This window comes from Myotis davidii, unplaced genomic scaffold, assembly GCF_000327345.1.
Source record: "Myotis davidii unplaced genomic scaffold, ASM32734v1 scaffold59, whole genome shotgun sequence".
Classification (NCBI taxonomy): domain Eukaryota; kingdom Metazoa; phylum Chordata; class Mammalia; order Chiroptera; family Vespertilionidae; genus Myotis; species Myotis davidii.
In genome coordinates, this window is record NW_006293001.1 from 8,385,842 (window position 1) to 8,406,158 (window position 20,317).

At 39.3% G+C, this 20,317-nt stretch overlaps 1 protein-coding gene across 2 annotated transcripts; it reads left to right on the plus strand.

The window, feature by feature from the left end:
- The first annotated feature begins 2,142 nt into the window (after positions 1-2,142).
- G6PC2 (glucose-6-phosphatase, catalytic, 2) lies at positions 2,143-9,947 on the plus strand. Of its 2 annotated transcripts, none has more exons than XM_006766529.2 (5): positions 2,143-2,441; positions 3,037-3,146; positions 4,989-5,100; positions 7,736-7,851; positions 8,870-9,947. In XM_006766529.2, the coding sequence occupies exons 1-5, from the start codon at positions 2,224-2,226 to the stop codon at positions 9,379-9,381; spliced, it is 1,068 nt and encodes a 355-aa protein (XP_006766592.1). In that variant the 5' UTR covers positions 2,143-2,223; the 3' UTR covers positions 9,382-9,947. The 2 variants fall into 2 exon arrangements, with proteins under 2 accessions (XP_006766592.1, XP_015421241.1); XM_015565755.1 differs by having other exon boundaries at positions 2,177-2,441; positions 9,029-9,947.
- Positions 9,948-20,317: the final 10,370 nt, after the last annotated feature.

The window sequence follows — 20,317 nt, forward strand, 5'->3', positions numbered from 1 at the left end:
TGCTGAAATGAAGAATGATAAAGGAGACTGGTGAGGCTCTCATCATGGACGGAGATTAATCTTCATTTCCTGGCAGCCATATAAAGTCACTTTCTGAAAAATGACATGGTGCTGTTTGCAACCTCACTTTGTGACTATCAAACCAGACTTTTCATCCACAGAAACCAGGCTATCTCTTAAGCTTTTTCCAGGTCAGCATTGCAGAAAACTCAGGGGAGAAGGTGGCCATCACCATGCCATGTTTTAAGAGGAGTGCATTCCAGTGGTCACCACTGCTTCTCCTCTTCTGGCCCCACATTACCAAATTTCTATACAAACTATTGCCAGCTGTATAATTTCTCATTAGATTTAGGTTCCTGTTTTATTCTAGAGGTAGATTCTCCGACAAGATAAATCATTTAATGCCAAAAAAATAAAATTTAATAGGAAGATCCTGTTATATCCAATAATTTACATATTAAATGTCATGGAAGCTTCTTTCAGGTTGACCTTTGGCAGAGGGAGGGGCTTAAGCTGAAAGGAAAACAGGTAGAGTATGAATTTCTTCATCATGTTGATTCTTAACCCTGACTGCACATTCGAATCACTTGGAATGTATTTTTAAAATACCAGTGACTGAGTCCTATCACTAGAAATGTATTTTGTCTAGGGTAAGACAAAGGTATGGCATTTAAAAAAATCACTCTGAAGAGTTTAATGGTATGATCTCACTCATATGTGGAATCCAATGAACAAAATAAACTAATGAACAAAATAGATCCAGAGACATAGAAGCATCGAATAGACTGATGAATCCCAGAGGGAAGGAGAGTGGGTGGGTGGGTGAGGAGAGATTTACCAAAGAACCTATATGCATATATGCATAACCCATGCACACAGACAACAGTGTGGTGAAGGCCGGTGGCAGAGGACAGGCGAGGCTAGAAGGGGTCAATGGGGAATAAAAGGGAACATCTGTAATACTTTCAGCAATAAAGAGAAACTTTAAAAAAGAGGTTAATGGTAGTCAAAGCATTTCTTCTGGGAGAGGCAACAGAGCCTGGGAAGGCACTGAGAGACACGGGATCCCTTCTAACAGTCGTGTTGTAAAATGATGGGGCACGACTCCAGGAGAAGTCCAAAGTGATATTTACAGCACGTGAAGAGTTCCTAGAGAAAGAGGCTGTGATTAGCAAAGACAACAACCTGAATGGTCAGTATGGTTACTGCCTCCCCCTCTGCCGCCTGGTGGGGCTTCACGGCTTTCACAGGCACCTTCACAGATGCATTTAGCTCTCTACACCCACCATCTCATTTCTGACTGGGACCCATAGTTCTCTTTGAGCTGTCCTTCTGTTTATTCCCCATCTTCATGTTTGTTTTGGCGTGTCCCCTGCAATTGTACTGAACATTCTGCTTTCAACAAATCTTTCTCCTGATTGGTCCAAAGCCTTTTGAGTCTATTTCTGTCTTTCTCTCACATGAGCACTCCCCAGTGTTCTCAATTGTATTCTCTAGTCAATAATGACTCAACCCTAACACAGTTCTTTCAGCAAAGTGACCTCCATTTCTGCTTTCTTGCCTTGTAATTAAAAAGCAACACATTTCCTTCTAGATTTCATACATTCCATGTATTTCCTTCACTGTTGGATTTATATATCATAGCACTCTCTTTGCTAATAAAGAAAAATAAAAAAAATTTCAGTTAAGTCTGCAATAAGAAAATAATCTGTCATATCACATAAATGTTTCATGCCCAGATATTTACTCATTTGTTTTCCTCTAAGACCCAATAAAATAGTCAAAGAGCCACATTCTATTTTAAATTAAAATGCATGGCTTTAAGGGCTATTTGACATGCAGTAATTATCTGCATCGTCTTCTAGCCAAGCATAGAAATTGCTAATGTCCCTGCCCTTGAAGGAAATGAACTGTGCAAAAAATTTCAAGCAAACACAATCCAACTGTTCACACAAAAGGGAGGTTGCATAAGAAATTCATTGTATCTCTACCCAGATTTCCCCTTGACTTGTCACAGATCAGCATGTACTTCACCTCTTTGGCTCCAATTAAACTTATAAACAGATGAGCTTTTCAGCAGACAAGGGCCGAAGTGCCCTTTCCACAGATGGCCAGTCACATGTTGCGGTAATGGCTAGACACGCCACGGGGGCACTGTATAAAAATGGTGGGGCTCAGAGCACTGCAGCTCCAATTGCTGTTTAAAATTGCCTCTCTTTCAAGATGGATTTCCTTCATAGGAATGGAGTGCTCATTATTCAGCATTTGCAGAAGGACTACCGAGCTTACTACAATTTTCTAAATTTTATGTCCAATGTTGGAGATCCCCGGAATATCTTTTCTATTTATTTTCCACTTTGGTTTCAACTTAATCAGACAGTTGGAACTAAGATGATATGGGTAGCAGTCATTGGGGATTGGTTCAATCTCATTTTTAAATGGTAAGGCTTCTGTTTGGTTTCATTTTTTTCCTAAAGTGTATTCTTAACTTTGTAGCCTTGGCTTAATGGTCACATTTTAGATGTGTGTAGTTTTACTTGGGAAACTCTCAAACATACCAGTTAACTTGAAACACAGATTCATAAATAGAACTTACAAAAGCCATAGAAATGTATACGTACATACAAATGTACATTTATATACAAATGTATACTGATTTATAAGTAAATGCCAAAGCCCTGTAACACATACGCTGTGATTCGCCAAGAAGTTAGTTAAATGAGCAGCACCCAGACTGAACCGACTGGTGATTCCAGGGACCACATTGATATTCCCAATCTAAGTACCCCAAGCACCTGCAGGACTTCCTCTGAAAGGAAAAAAATGTCCCTGATTATATTGAAAACTAATTGCAAGTGACTGTGTCATCCTCTCTAATTGGAGATAGACCAGAGCCCAAGTTCTTTCAAAGATTCTTAATCATGAGCTTTCATCAACCCTCTGACTGAATATTTTTGTAGGAGGGAATAGGATGTTTCCAATTAAGTACTTGTTGTGTATTTAAATATATTCATATTTATATTTCTTCAAATACAGGATATTATTTGGTCATCGGCCTTACTGGTGGATCCAAGAAACTCAGATTTACCCAAATCGCTCAAGTCCATGCCTTGAACAGTTTCCCACTACCTGTGAAACAGGTCCAGGTAAGCAATTATAGCAACCTCAAGTTACTAAAGATATTCCAACAGAGTCATTATGTATGATGACCATCTAATAAGTGTATGATATCATATAGGGAATTAAAGACAATATCATGAGGGAGGATGCTAAAAGTTCATAAGCATAAAAATTGCTAATGAGAAAGGAAGTTTTATGAACAATCAAATTTCATTGTGTCATTTGTAAAATGGTAAGTTTGGAGAATACTGCTTAAATAATTTTATATTTGGAATTTATTTTTTGGAAGAATGGAATAATACTAAAACAAACAAAAAAGCTAGAACAAATTACCAAAGAACTATATTAAAATTCTAGAAATATTGATTTATCTACTACTGAGTAACTTTCAAAGTTACTATAGGTATACTGAAAATCCCATGAATGAGGAAAGAAAGAATAGATAAGTTTTCTGTAAGAAAGGTAAGGACTTCCCAATATTACTATTGCCAGTTAAGATACCTCTGATCTTGGAATGATTTCCTTAAAATTTCTTTTTTTCTTGTATATTTAGTATGTAAGTAGACTTTCTGGGCCACTTCCTTTTTTATTATAAATAAGACTCTATATGTGTGTAAAATCTTTACCAGAGAAGTTGAGTTTAGGACTATAAAAAGGTTTTTTGAAATATATAAAAGGAAATTACATGTTACTGGTTTAACTTACAAGACTGTGTTATATTATACCTCACTATAGTTTGGCATATATCAGAAAATTAATATTGACATCCATTGAAACCAACCCTGAATATAGTGAATTTGTAAGTTCTGTTATATTACGATAATTAATTCTTTATATATCTGGCTCCCTCAGTAGACTGTGTTCAATCATGATGGGGATGGTGTGTATCTTTGTGAAACCAGTGTAGGAAGGATGGATGGATGGATGGATGGATGGATGGATGGATAGATAACCTTTGAGACAATTGAAATGCTACTTTGTTTTATCCCAGCACTTCCTAGTATGTGGGATATTTTCTGGGGTGAGGGGGTGAGGAGAAGAAAGAAAGATATATTGCATCCTATGGTCACTCCTTAGAGATCTACAACTCTAAGGATATAAAGGCTCTGAAAATTCCTGCATAAGAAATAGATTTGAAATAAATAGATCTACAAGAAATAGATTGGTCTTTGTTTAATTCAGTGTTTTTTGAAGAAGAGACTGGTGTTTAACCTGAATGAATCTCCACTGGTTAAGACTCAGGGAGAACATCAAAGTAAAGTGATTTTTTAAAAATATCAAGACTCATGGGAAAGACATTATAGGAGTAGAAAGTCTTCAGGCTTCTTCTGCCAATACTGATGCTCTCTTTACAGCTTCTCTTCTATTTCACAACAAAGACTTCCATGGAGCTGCTGGCCACAGGATAGACATAGAAATAGCTGCTAGTGCACAGCAGTCAATTGCTAAATCAGACATAGCAATGATATCCCTTAGATGCTTGACTTTCCAACCCAAGGAACATAAATTGATTTAAGATCCAACACAGGTACTTTATTTTTATCATCAATTAAAAACAATTAGATATGAACAATGAGTAGAGAGATATGGCACCTTGAGTTCTTAATTAGCTTTGAACATTTTAATTTCTGGAATTTGATGAACTTGAAAAATCTGGAAAAAATGTTTGAAGTAGTATTTTGAGGCTCAATTTGGCTCAATTTTCTTTATTTCTACCTATGTTTAAATATTACATAGAGCCTGTGCCCTGTGGATTCTTTCTGAGTTATTTGTAATTTTCATGGCTAATATGTCCTTCTACCATCCATTTCTGATACTGATACGCTGTTAACCCCCTTTCAAATGGACCAACAACTTTGCTTTTGCAGGAAGTCCATCTGGTCATGCAATGGGCTCATCATGTGTCTGGTATGTCATGGTAACAGCTGCACTTAGCAACACTGTCAGTTGGATGGATAAGTCATCTACCACTCTGCACAGGTAAGCTTTGCTCCAGTTTCTGTAGCATGGGGATGTAACAGTTTTGAATATGGAATGTCTTCTTAAAAATTCATTTTAGTATACTTTTAGTGGTTGAAATGTGCTTATTCTATTTTATCATAACCCAAAATAGCAAATGAATAGAAAATTAATATTGTGCTTTAAGATAATGTCCTAATTAGTTCACAGCTTTGCCACATAATAGGGTTGGAAATATTTAATTGATTAATGATTTGCTAAATATGCTTTGGGTTTCTCTAATATAATAATCACTCTGGTAGCTCATAAGTAAGTCATCTAAAATTATGTAAGAAATAATTTTGCATGTACATTCGCTTGCTTTAAGATTAACTAGAAATTTTGAGAATCATCATTCCCCTTGAATGCATCAGTTAATTTAGTATAATTATACTTCTTTCTTTGACAAGCCAATGTTCTTTGACAGCAATAACAAATTCTAGCTTTAAAGACTTTGCAACCTTTGTGACTAAAAACATTCTAGAGGCAAACTTAAATTTGAATGTTAGTAGATTTCATGTTAGTAGATTTGTAATGTTTAAAAAGGCCTAGAACTTTAATGTAAGATTACTCAAAATTTTTGTAGGAATTAAGCTGTTTTCTTCTCTTCTTTTCTGAAATAATTTATCATTATAACAATTTGGAGCACCACTTTAACCATAAATTATTAGGCTATCAGAGATAAAATTTGTTTGTTAATTGGCTTTTAAAATATGATAACATATACCATATATAAAAGTTCTTTTAAAATAAAAAATTTCCAAGAGCCATCCACTTTTTAGAGTAGTATTGGATAATATAAGAAAGAAATAGCTAAAGTAATTTGAGCATATTTAAAGTTTATTCTAATGAGACTGTGACCTGCATGCCTTAATGTATCCATTAGCCAAAACAACAGTAGAGACTTGTTTAATTTAAAGAAATTAGCATTTCCTAACCATAGACTATTTCTCAAAGTAGGAATCTAAAATAGGCTCACCTTCTTATAGCTTATTTCTTCCTCCAATTTCCAAACCTGGAAAATATTTGCTTGTGTTGGTTTTTTTTAACTCCCATAACTCTTTTTCAATTTTTATAACTGCAACACTCCTTCATCCATTAAAATTTATTTAGTGCCTACTCCTTACCTTAATATTACCAAATCCTTATTTATTCTTCTTTCATATGGATACCTCCTGCTTACTTCCTCTTTGGAAGACTCATTTCCCTCTATTCCTAGTCTTTCAATAACCAAAATTTGGTCTGATTATCAGTAACAAATCATTGAGAAGCCCCAAAATTCTTAGAATTCAATATTGCTAATTCATTTTTATTAAAATAATGAACATTTCTTGGATTTTAATATTTTTTTAAAATATATTTTATTGATTTTTTACAGAGAGGAAGGGAGAGAGATAGAGAGTTAGAAACATTGATGAGAGAGAGAGACATCGATCAGCTGCCTCCTGCACATCTCCTACTGGGGATGTGCCCGCAACCCAGGTACATGCCCTTGACCGGAATCGAACCTGGGACCTTTCAGTCCGCAGGCCGACGCTCTATCCACTGAGCCAAACCGGTTTCGGCGGATTTTAATATTTTTATAAGTTTTTGTACCTTGTTTCTTTTCATTTTATTTATATTTATTGATTTTTGAGAGAGAGAGAGAGAGAGAAACATCAATTTGTTGTTTCAGTTATGTATGCATTCATTATGATTCTTGTATGTGCTCTGACTAGGGATTGAACCACAACCTTGGAGTATTGGGATGACACTCTAACCAACTGAACTACCCAGCCAGGGCCCACCTTGTTGTTTCTAACACAAACTATATAGCCTATAGGTCAATTCCCTTGTTTCTTATTTTCTGTATCTCAAAAACCAAGGAATCAGGACTTCTTTTAGAGTCTGAAATTAAACCCACTGAAAACGTGCCCTTGATAAAATGTTGATGTGCTTTTCATCAGAGTGGCAGATGTCTTCCCAGTGAGTTTTCTTCGAGCAAAGAAAGGTTGAGTGTAAAGAGGAAGCACATATGCTAAGGAGTAGACATATATCTATAATTCATTCTTGATCATTCTGATATTAGCAATTCTCCTAACTTCAATTATCCCACTCCATTAAAATAATTATTAGGATGTCAAATTGGCTTCCTTTTATAACATTTATTAAAATCTCAGAATATAGCACTATAAATGCATTGATAAATGCAAAAACCTCTGTTAAAGTGTTTCAAATACTATGAAACACATGGAAACAACATTTTGGGAAAAACAAGACTCTAGACAGGGGTGGGCAAACTTTTTGACTCGAGGGCCACAATGGGTTCTTAAACTGGACTCAGAAGAAGGAGCTGCGGCCGAGTTTCCCCACGTTGCCATGTTAACACTGCTGCTGGTGAAGGAGCGGAGGGGAGAGCAAGAGAACCCTCTGTTCTTTCGGCCCCGCGGGCCAGATAGAACAGCTGAACGGGCCGGATCTGGCCCGTGGGCCGTAGTTTGCCCACGGCTGCTCTAGAATCATGATGTTATATCAGATGGTTCTTCTGAGAAAGGTCATCTGGTGTCACACAGCCCCTAATTTTATAAGCGATCAAATTTCTTTGCTTCTTACACTTGTATCTATTCTTCCATCGTAGACTGACCTGGTCATTTTTTTGGAGTATTTTTTGGTTGATTCAAATCAGTGTCTGCATCTCCAGAGTATTCATAGCAACGCATTTTCCTCATCAAGTTATCCTCGGAGTAATTGGTGGTAAATATGATCCCTTACCTCTGGTTGTGTCATTTGAAAGCTTTAGTGTCATTTGTTTTATGTTCTCAGATTCTTCCTGGTGATCAGTTCCCCATTCTAGGTAATTCTGTTAAGCGACTGATGCTTAATGCTACCCTGGGAGCTTAAGTGATTCAACACACCTCTCAAATCCTCCTTGTGCACAATGGCAGAGTCTCACTTAACAGTATAAACGTTAACCTCTTAGTGAGATGGGCTTCTCTGAAATGTGACTAGAGTTAAGTCCACCTTCCAGACCACCACTTCAGGCAGCCTGCTTGTGTCTTGGTTTGGGGGACTTAATAATGGGCTTCCAACCTGCACACCATGCCACTCTCTCTGAAAACAGCTGAAATGATGATTACGTAACTATAAACTTCATTTAGTCACTGCTTTGTATTCTTGAAGCGGCATTCACCATGATTGAATTTCTGCCATTTAGCCCACATGCTTTTCAAAGGCTAAGGTAATTGGCTATGGCAATTGATATATTAATTGCAAGCACCTAGAGCAGTGTTCTGCCTATAAAGTGGGTTGTCACTCAGTGCCGTGGATTCCTGAGAGATCCCCCTGTCCCACTATGGATGGCGAAAAGACCATGGGGCAAGTATGTTACTGCTTTAAGAAAGGCTTTGGAAAATGGATAGAACCTAAGGTGTCTAAAGCCCTTTACATTGAAAACTACAGCTAAATTCTTTTTTTGTTAACATATTTTTATTGATTTCAGAGAGGAAGGGAGAGGGAGTGAGAGATAGAAACATCAATAATGAGAGGGAATCATTGATCATCTGCCTCCTGCATGCCCCACACCCGGAATGGAGCCTGCAATCTGGGCATGTGCCCTGACCGGGAATTGAACTACCTTCTGGTTCAAAGGTTGATGCTCAACCACTGAGTCACACCAGCTGGGCAGCAGCTAAATTCTTCAGTGCGGGGAGGAGTGATTCCCCAGGAGCTCAAGGGCACGTAGTCGCCTTCAGTGTCTCTTTCTAATCCCCAGGCATGCTTGTGGCAGAGGCCTTTGAACACACTCCAGCCATCCAAACGGCCAGCCTGAGCACGTACCTGAAGACCAACCTTTTCCTCTTCCTGTTTTCACTTGGCTTTTACCTGCTTCTCAGACTGCTTGACATTGACCTGCTGTGGTCTGTGCCCATAGCCAAGAAGTGGTGTGCCAACCCCGACTGGATCCACATTGACACCACGCCTTTTGCCGGACTCGTGAGAAACCTCGGGGTCCTCTTTGGCTTGGGCTTTGCAATCAACTCAGAGATGTTCCTCAGGAGCTGCCGAGGGGAAAATGGCTACAAGCTGAGCTTCCGGCTGCTCTGTGTCGTGGCCTCGTTGACCACACTACAGCTCTACCATTTCATCAAGATCCCCACTCACACAGAGCATTTATTTTATGTGCTGTCTTTCTGTAAAAGTGCGTCCATCCCACTGACTGTGGTTGCTCTGATTCCCTACTGTGTTCATGTGCTGATGAAACCAAGTGAAAAGAAGATTGACTAGAGTTGTGCAGTTAGTGCTCTGTGGTCCCAGGAGGCAGGCACTATTCACTTCTCAGTCTTCAGCATCCCAACAGGAGCCCAGTATCAGGTCGCTTTATCATCTTCAGATGCTTCTGGCTCTTGTGGGCATTTTAGTGGCAGTCAACTCTAACCCCTCAGTTTTCAGATAAGGTATTGAAGTCTCATTTAGTTAACATAACTCACTGTTGTCACACTGCTGTAAGGACGGGAGTTAGAACCCAAGTCTTCGGGCAAATATTCCCATGACATTGTGTTTTGTTTGTTCGTTTTCAAGAGGTAATAATTTGTAAGATTTCATGTCGATTCTCTGATAATTACTATGTAAATCAGCTGTTTTTCAAAAAAATAACATTAAAATGCCACATCTTGTTTGACTTAAACCATGCATACAGGGTCGTGAGGGGTCAGCGATGGTTCTAGATATGGATATGTATGCAGGTGAAAGGAAACAGGCCAGGTGACTGTGGACTTGAGCTTCTACAGAACTCCTGGTCTCTGTTTTACAAAAGTGATTTCTAATATGTCAATAAATGCTATTGAAGATTCTCTGCTTAGAACATTATTTACCTCCCAAAGGCTTATCTCTTTCTATGACATCCTTATACTTTCTCTTTAAGGGTCAATTTTTCAAGACTGGGGAAATCAAGTGCCTTCCTCAAGGTTATGCTCCAACCAGGAAAACTATTAAATGCTTATAGTATCTGTTAGCTGTGTTAACCTCTATATATACTGAACTATGATTAAAATCTATGGGTTTACTTTACAAAATTGTTATTGAGGGAATATTATGTTATACTAAGAATTTCTTAGTAAGGTTTTTTTCTTATTGGACCTAGTAATTCTGGACTTTAAGTTGATACCTCTGTTATTTCAATCAAGTACATTTTGAGTCAGATTTTGCTACATATCTTAGTGACCTGTGATCTACCATAGTGTTTCATCTAACTCATTTCAAGGATATCAATACATGATTTATTTTAGATGATGACATATTAAGTAACCTATAAATATTTATGAAAACACGACAGTTGAATCAGTGCTATTTACAAGATATTAGTTGAGAATAACAAAATCTCTAAAACTCAAAGTAATTATTGGTTCATTTCTAGGTGTATTTATAAATATATGTTGTATATATGTATTATATGTATTTATAAGTATATGTTGTTGCTTTTAAAAAACACACTTAATAACTTTCTTTTTAAAAGGTAACTGAACTTGATTTCAGTAATTGGATGATTTCTAAGCAAAAAGCGAAGATATAATCAAATATTTTTAATTTATTTTATATTTTGTCAATTATAGCTCACAGTCAATATTATTTGTACTAGAGGTCCGGTGCATGAAATTCGTGCACGGTGGTGGTGGTGGTGGGGGGGGTCCCCTCAGCCCAGCCTGCACCCTCTTGCAATCTGGGACCGCTGGCTCTTAACTGCTCACCTGCCTGCCTGCCTGATTGCCCCTAACCACTCACCTGACTGCCTGATAGCCCCTAATGACTCACTTACCTGCCTCATTGCTCCTAACCACTCGGCTGCCTGCCTAATCACCCCTAACTGCTTGCCTGTCTGCCTGATCACCCCTAACCACTCTGCCTGCCTGCCTAATCACCCCTAACTGCTTGCCTGCCTGCCTGATTGCCCCTAACCACCTCTGCCTTGGCCCTCGCTGCGGCAGTTTCATCTAGAAGGATGTCTGGAATGACATCCGGAAGGTCGTTTGACTGTCTGGTCTAATTAGCATATTATGCTTTTATTATTATAGACTAGAGGCCTGGTGCACAAAAATTTGTGCACTCGGGGAGGTCCCTCAACCCAGCCTGCATCCTCTCACCATCTGGGACCCCTCGGGTAGGGTCCCTGGGCCTGGCCTGTGATCAGGGTCTATCGGGGCTTTCCTTCCCCTGGCTGCAGGCAGCTGGCCCCACCCCTGCTGCTGCCACTGCTTGCCTTCTGTGCAGCGCTGTCTCCTTCTCCCCTGCCACCAGTGGCCTCCCTCTGCAGGTGACGGATGTGGGGTGTGATGGCTTGGATGGCCTGGGCCTCTCTCTGTGGGGCAATCGCTGGCCGGTGGCCTGGGCCTCCCTCTTTCTTTGCTGGGGGGCAGGGCCAGCCCTGCGAGGGGCCATGGCGGTTCTGGTCTCTGGTTGTTCTGGTTGTTACATTTATGGTGGCTGGCCTTTTATTATATAGGATTATTAGTTTTGGGTATACAGCATGGTAGTCAGACTTTACAAAGTATTCACCCAATATTTCTAGTACCCACCTGCATCATACATAGTTATTGCAATATTATTAACTATATTTCCTATGATGTACTGAAGAAACATTATCTTAAGAATGAAATTTTTCTCATGTTGAGAAGACATTTGGGGTAAAAGAGGGAAGAATGATTCTTAACGTGTGATCTTTGTTCATTGATTCAAGCCTCCTGGTTGGAGTGACCATACAAAGTTACTTCAATCCTTTCACACTTTATGATGCATTTGCCTCCTCACATTCTTCTGCATTTGTCAGAGATCTCATTCCTGTGTAAGAGCTCTTTCTGACAGTTTCCATTGAGAATGTAATGCTAATATTGAAGAATCTTCCATCCCAATATGGTTTCAGCCTGCTCTTACCAATATCTGAGGAAGCTGGGCATGAATAGTCAAAGGATTCTGCTGTCACATGTGACTCCATTATAAATCCCTTCTCAGTTGTCTTCAGCCACCCACACTGAGCGCTGTGGGCTGGATGATCTATGATCCTCAGAAGGGGAATATGCCGAGGTTTTGGCTCATTTTCTAGAATCAATCCCCAAGTACTCTACCTTACTTTCCATAAAGCTCTGGCGTCTCCATGTGGTGAGGTTTCCCTCTTTACTCTAGTTGACATCTCCTGGAGGGATCCATATGGTGACAAATGGCTTTTGCAGTTGAAACTACATAGGCAGCAAGAGGAATAGCTTTTCACAGCCTTGGAGAAAAGATCTGCTTTTAATAGGAATGGAAAAGACTCTTCTTCTTCCAATTCATTTGCCTAAAGTAAGGGGATTTGGGTTCATTTGACTTGCTGTTACTATATCTGTGTATTCAAAATGTCTGCACACCTACATATTCAGGAGAAAAACGAGCTTTCAGGATAGAAAAAAATCTAGACAAGTGAGTTGAGAAATTGTCCAATCAAACATGTATTTGCAAAGAAATGCAAAGGAGTTTATTTTTGCTGACACTAGCTATCAGGAAGAGTGTTGAATCCCTTTCCATTGACAACATAGGAATAGGACATCTGTCTCAGAAGGTTAAATTGGTACCTTCTTTGGAACTATTTCAGTATAACAGATGGGCAATTAAAAATTTATTATAAGATGCCCTTGAAACTCAAAGTTGTATCTCTAAATGTTTTTATTTATTCAAAATCTATAAATAAATCCAAGATCAAATTAATACATATAAAAACCTTGGTATAAGACGAATTTTAAAAAAACTAGGTTTTATTTTTTTAATTTATCTTTATTGTTGAAAGTATTACAGATGTCCCCCATTTCCCTCCCATTGACCCCCTCCACCCCACTCCTGCCTTAAATGTGATTGATTTCTTGGGTATATTAAAACTATATAGTCCAGCACTTTTTAACTGGACTTTTATATTGATGGAAGTATTCTGTGCTGTCGAAAATGGTAGTCTATAACTACATGTAGCTATTGAGCTCTTGAAATGCAGCAAATGCAATTGAAGAAATACATTTTAAAATTTTACTTACTTTAACTTAAATTTAAATAGTCATGTGTGCTTAGTAGCTATTGAAATGGATAGCACAAATCAAGTCCCACCGTGCTTTTTCCTAAAAAAAAAAAGTCTTTTAAAAAATATTGTCACCTACACCACATTCCTGTGAGACAACATGAATCAGTATTAACTGCTTTATTTTATATGAAAAAAAATTGATTTGTTGGCAGAACATGGACAACGGATGCTTACCCCAGCCCAGGAATCTTTTAATTAGCCCACAGATGCTATTTTTCAGTTGAAAATATAGTAGTGGTGATTGGTAAATCCCACTGTGATCTTTACACATTCATAGGAAAAATTTAAGTTGTGGGGTAAACAATTTCTGAGGCTGGAAGGATTAAAGTGACTATAAAAAGTTAACAGTAGGCTCTGCTGTTTTTATGGAGGCCCTCTACAGAGCTGGGGTTCTCTCTCTGTGCAGTTCCCTTCTCTCTTTCTCTGTCCTGTGAGCTCTAGCCGCCTTGGTTTCCTGGGACTCTTAGCTCTGTTGCCCAAAGCAGAGAGTCTGGCTACCCTTCTCTGCTCCCTGTTCTGGAGACCCTCACAGGGCCACAGAACTGGGTGAAGTTTTACCAACATCTATGACCACATTCTGGGTGGCTGGATGACTCTCTGACAAGTTATCTTACTTGTTTGGGTCTACCAGACCTACATGCCGGACACCAGAACTGCTGTGGCTATTCAGAAACTGTTTGTAAAAAGAATTACCAGTGTCCAGTTGCACCCGAGAATTTTACCCTCATTGACTGACTTTCCCAGTCACTCTGGAAATTGCAAACAGCTTTCTGGATGAATACCTGGACCTGAGTGTTGCCAAGAAACTAAGGTGGTGTTCCTAATGTTTTCCCTGTCCCCTGACCTTTAATGCTTTCCAGAAGTGATTTCACACTAAAAGTAATATGATACGACTTGTTCATTTTTAAAAAAGACTTTATTTTGTTTTTCTTTAAAGACAAAATGCTAACAGCAAGAAAGGTCTATAAGAATCAATAGTTCCAAAAACTTCCTCCAAAAGATGGCAACTTGTGGGAGAATTCTAAGAATTAGAAGTGCTTCATTTCAGCTCGGCAAAGGACAAATGTATATTTTGTCCAGTCTGAGGGTGGTTTGATGTGGAGTACTAATACTAATTACTGTCTTTGCTGCTCTTTGATGGAGATCACAGTAATGACTTAGAAGAAATTACATCTCATTTCCTTTGGCAGCACGGAAGTGATTGTTCTCAAGGAGGGAGAAAATTCAAAGATTGAGGTTAGAAAGGTTAGCATCAAGCTGATTAATTATTTTCTGTTTTAAATTTGAAAATTTCCTAGAATCTTTTTTCTTCTAACATTTTGCCATGTGATTTCTGAACAGAATCTGCTTCAGTTAAAAAAAAAAAATTGTGACAGTTCCCCAAAGAGCACTATGTTCTGAAGGAGATGCCAGGGCAGGGCAGGGGCAGGGGCAGGGGCAGGGAATGAGGGCAGGGCAGCCGCTGTGGTCCTGGTGAGAGGGCTTGTGGCTTAGATCAGGCACTGCCAAGAGGAGCATTTGCTCTGGCAGCACCTTGCCCACTTCCAGTGCTGGCACAAGCGAAGGCAGAAACCTCTTCCCTGGGAGGACCTGCTGTGTGCCCTGCAGGAGGAGCAGGCCATATGCGAGTCTGGGAAAGAAACCCAGAACTAATTAAGGCTTCTTTCCTCCTCCAGCTCTCACCCACCCTTGCACATCGATTGGGCCAGTCACACTCAAATTTCTGTTCAAAGAATTGACTTTTTCCTGGACGCAGCCTGTCATCCTTGTTCACACATTCTGCCACTAACGGAAGGAGTTTTCTAGAGCTGGACGTTGCATTCGCTCGTCACCGCCTTTCACAGACAGCACCCTTGCCCTCAAGCTTCATAATTGTGCATGCAAAGCATCTGACCCTCGAGACCTCTTTTTCTGCAGAATCATTCCAAACGCTGTCTTTTAACAATGTTTTGGGTGAAAGAAAACATCTTTCTATATAGAGACTAGAAGCCTGGTGCACAAAAATTGTGCACTTGGGGGATTCCCTCAGCCCAGCCTGCACCCTCTCGCAATCCGGGAGTGCTCGAGGGATGTCCCACAGTCCTCAGGGGATGTCCGACTGACGCTTAGTGATGCCGCAGAGGTGGAAGAGGCACTTGCCAGCCATGAGCCCGGCTTCTGGTTGAGCAGTGCTCCCCCTGTGGTAGTGCACTGACCACCAGGGGGCAGCTCCTGCATTGAATGTCTACCTCCTGGTGGTCAGTGTGCATCATAGCGACCGGTCGGTCATTCACTGTTTGGTCGATTTGCATATTAGCCTTTTATTATATAGGATTGCAGTGGCTTAACACAGGGAAAGTAAATGCCTCTGTCTGAGTTTGTGAGATTTTATTGTGTTTCTTATCCTTTAGCGCTGGAATGTTGATGGTGGTGCCACATGTCCCTGTGTGGATCCCAAAGGGTGTCATAATACAAGGGGGCAGGTGCTAGCAAGTTCAAGGACAGATAGATGTAAAAAAGACTGTGGATTTTGCAGCAGGCATTATGGACTGGAGTCATCAGACCTAGGTTTTAGTCTGTCTCTGGATCTAACTACTGGGATGCTGGGAGGCCATTTAATGTTGGTGGGTTTAGTTGACTAATTTCTCAAATCAGGACCTTCAAGTGGACTTAGAATGGGAGATTCATTCCAGCTCTGACATTCTGCAGCTCTAAGGATCTTCTTTAATGAAATTGGAAGAAGAGCCAGAACAGCCCTAGCCAGCATGGCTCAGTGGATAGAACGTCAGCCTGCGGATTCTGGTCACAGGCACGTACCTTGGTTGCAGGTTCCTCCCTGGTCTTGGCCATGGTTGGGACGTGTGCAGGAGGCAACCAATCGATGTGTTTTGCTCAAGTTGATATTTCTCTCTGTCTTTCCCTCTCTCTTCCACTCTCTCTAAAAATCAATGGAAAAATATCCTCAGGTGAGGATTAAAAAAAAAAAAGAAAAAAGAAGAGCCAGAGCATATTACATTTTACTTACATGCAATGAATAAGGCTGTAAATTCTAAACAGTACTTCATTTTGTAATTTGCTTTTTAATAAACAATTTTAGATTTAGATTTATATAATACCTTTCAGTCTTTAAAACATCCTATTCCAATTAGAATCTGAATTTTATAGCTATGTAAAGAGATGCATAGAGACATGAAACAATGTGGCTGATGTTATAGAGTAAGATTATTGACATGAGAATATTCATAGATTTTCTGCTCACCCATTTTACAAAAGAGATCCCATAATGAAATTATTGGCTCCATTTCCCCTTTCTTAACAACTTAAAGAGGAAGATGTTCTTGCAGGAAGAGATACTAAGGGGTTATTTATAACAGGCTGAGTGAGAAGAAGTTTGCTCGGTGGGAGGGAAGTTGGAGGTGCTTAACTAAACTGCACTGTATGAGGGAAGTAACTAGAAAATTGAAATATCCTGTTAGTACGTTTGTCGTGGACTAATTACGGATCTCTCAAACACATAAAGATAAGTTTTACTTTTTAGATTTCATGGTTGCTGTTATGTTTTTCTTGAATGCACCACAAGTCTAACATCAAATTATATGTTGGCAAGATTTTTGAGGATGATCATGCTAAATGACAATTAGAGATCCAGTTCCAAGTAGCTTCTAAGATCTTTTCAGGCTCAAACAGGACCCCTTCTGTCCATACTTTTCTTTTCTCCATACCTTCCTACCACCCTCTGTCAAACACTTATTAAAATCATTTAGGTGCTAGATATGCAAGGGGTGACTTTGATATAGGCCTTTCCCTTGAGGAGACCCCCAGGGGTTCCAGGCTTACCTCTGCAACGGTGGGCGGACACCAGGGCTATCTCTGGCCTGTGGGCTTGGAAGAACTGAATTGAGACTATACGCAGCTACAGGTTAGCTGGTAACATTATTCCCCATCTCTTCTAACCCACCCTATTTCAGATTCATTCTCTCTTTTTTTTAAATATATTTTATTGATTTCTTACAGAGAGGAAGGGAGAGGGATAGAGAGTTAGAAACATCGATGAGGGAGAAACATTGATCGATCAGCTGCCTCCTGCACACTCCCTACTGCGGATGTGCCCGCAACCAAGGTACATGCCCTTGACTGGAATCGAACCTGGGACCCTTGAGTCTGCAGGCTGATGCTCTATCCACTGAGCCAAACCGTTAGGGCCATTCTCTTTTTTTAAAATTTACTTTTTATCATATGAGAGGATGAGAAAGCATAATCACAAAACACCAAGTCCCTAAGTAAAAACCTCTTCAGTTAAAGCATAGTAAAGAAAGGTACATGAAATGTTCTTGGAAAACTAGAATGAGCTGTGAGGATTTCCATCCAGTTATATCTCTTTTCATAGGAGTGACATTTGAAAAGAAAGACTATGATTAATTCCTTCTTTCAGTCAATATTTTTGGAAAACCTCTAGGTGTAAAGGTCATATTTTAAGGTCATTTAAACACAAATCAATACATCAATTTGCATTTTCAGTATTTTTTATTTATAAAAATCTAACTGTATCTATTAATTATGTTAATTCCAAATTAACAACAACTACAAAAAAAAAGGCTTCAGGGCTTAGCAGGTGAGAGGGGTCTTTTTCTTGTGTAGTAGGGTGACTGGAGTTAGGCAGCTCAGGCTGGAGCAGCTTCTCAAGGATGTCCAAAAATCAGACTCAATTTGTCTACCCTCCCTGCCATTCGTAGCCATGTCCAAATGACCGCAGCACAGCTGCTGTGCATTCAGGAAAGAAGGAAGAAGGAAAATTGGCTTTTGTTTTTGACACAGGCTTTATTCCAGAAGAATAAGTCTCCATAGAGACTTGTGTCTATATTTCATTGACTGAAACAGTATCACATGGCCTCCCCTGCAAGGGAGTCTGGGAAGGTGACTACTTTACTTTCCAGCCTTTGTAATAGAGGCAAGCAAAGGCAATGGGGTGTAAGATGGGTGTCAAGTGGGCTAACCTATGATGCCTGACATAGTGCTCACCTGCCTGCCTGATCGCCCCTAACCACCTCTGCCTCGGCCCCTGACACCATCCCTGTGGGACCAGGCCTAAATTGGCAGTCGGACATCCCCCGAGGGGTCCCGGATTGCCAGAGGGTGCAGGCTGGGCTGAGGGACACCCCACCCCTATGCGTGAATTTTGTGCACCGGGCCTCTAGTTGTTAATAATTGTAGACACTGTTCTGGGTCACCTTGAGTGAACATTTCCCTTTTTATCTCCAGTCATTCTGTTGTCCTCACATTTATCTCTTTGTATCTGAGAGTAGAAGCTGTACCTGAATTACAAACAGTAGGGAATTGCCAATTCACCAGCTGGCTATGTATTCTTCTTCCTTAATCTACTGCACATTTTGTCCAAGTGCTGATTTATTGCATTTAGTAATTGCATCCAGACAGCTATATGCCAATCATGTGTATCCTGATTACTCATTATGAGCTTTAGGATACCATACAACTCACTAATGAGCACATTATAATGCTGGCCAGTGCCAATTAGATGATAATCATGTGCACTGCTTTATTTACAGTCCATCCATTTAAATTAATTGGGCATTTAATTGAACACAGTGTGAAAGAAATTCGAATTGCATTTCTCAGTTTAACTTACTTTCATCTGTCATCTCTTACATAGCAGGTGAGTTTATTCACTTGATCTAGAAATTTAAAACAAATACAAATGGACATAATGCTTATTTCATAATGGCACACATATGTAAATTAATCTCAAAATGTGTTAGAAAACAGCAATAAAATTTTCAAATGTTTAATCTCCACTAGCAGCCTTATGTGACCTGATTACAGAGAGAATCTACATACGTAGGAGAATCCAGCTCTCAGTTGGAAATATGAGGTGGGATCTTAAACCAACCTTATGATAATGTCCTGATATTTTCTTAGGATAGGACATTTACATTTAATTCATGAGTAAATATGTGGCAAATCATATTTAATTATGATCCTATGTATTTTTCTCTTTCAGGACATAATATCAAAACATTTCAGGATCTACATTTTTCAGTGAGTGTTTAATTTCCAAACATTACATGCATGAATGTACCACTAAATTCAAAGTGTCTATTCATTGAAATAATTTCCTAAAAGCACATGTAGAATAGACATAGAGTAACTACATGAAAAATAGTTTCTAGACAAAAAAATCTAGAGGCCAACTCTTCTACTTTTTTTTTTCATAGTCACATTTCTGGTTTATGGATATCTGCCTCCATATAGTTTTTTTTTGTTTGTTTGTTTTTTTAAAAAGACATTTTCTACTGTGTTATATATATATATATATATTTTAATATATTTTATTGATTTTTCACAGAGAGGAAGGGAGAGAGATAGAGAGTTAGAAACATTGATGAGAGAGAAACATCGACCAGCTGCCTCCTGCACATCTCCTACTGGGGATGTGCCCGCAACTCAGGTACATGCCCTTGACTAGAATCGAACCTGGGACCTTTCAGTCCGCAGGCCAACACTCTATCCACTGAGCCAAACCAGTTTCGGCTTGAGAAGCATTAAATGACTGAGGGTCCCAAAATAAGTAGGAAGATGTGCTGCTCCAACTATTCATAAGAATTCGTCATAGGAAAAAAAATCATAAATTATTCTGATAAGTTAACTGGAACTAAACATATTTTGGAAAGAAGACCTTGGTGGAATTAATAATATGCCAATTTTCAAAGTTATATTGTGTTACACTGAGAAACCTTAGTTCTTTCCCTTTTTGCAACTCAATTCAATAGGTGATGCAAATAAAATGAATGATGTAAAGAATTTTAAAAATATATTTTTTATTTTTAAAAAGGTTTTTTTTTTTATTGATTTCATAGAGGAAGGGAGAGGGAGAGAGAGAGATAGAAACACCAATGATGAGAGAGAATCATTGATTGGCTGCCTCTTGCACGACCCCTATTGGGGATGGAGCCTGAAACTGGTTCATGTGCCCATGACCAGAGTGGAACCTGGGACCCTTCAGTCCGCAGACTGAAGCTCTAGCCATTGAGCCAAACCAGTTAGGGCTGGACTCATGTTTTTATAGGACTTGAATCATAAATAACTGAGGCTTGAAATAACTGAGGCTCAGACCAGGAAATACATGAACCTGGA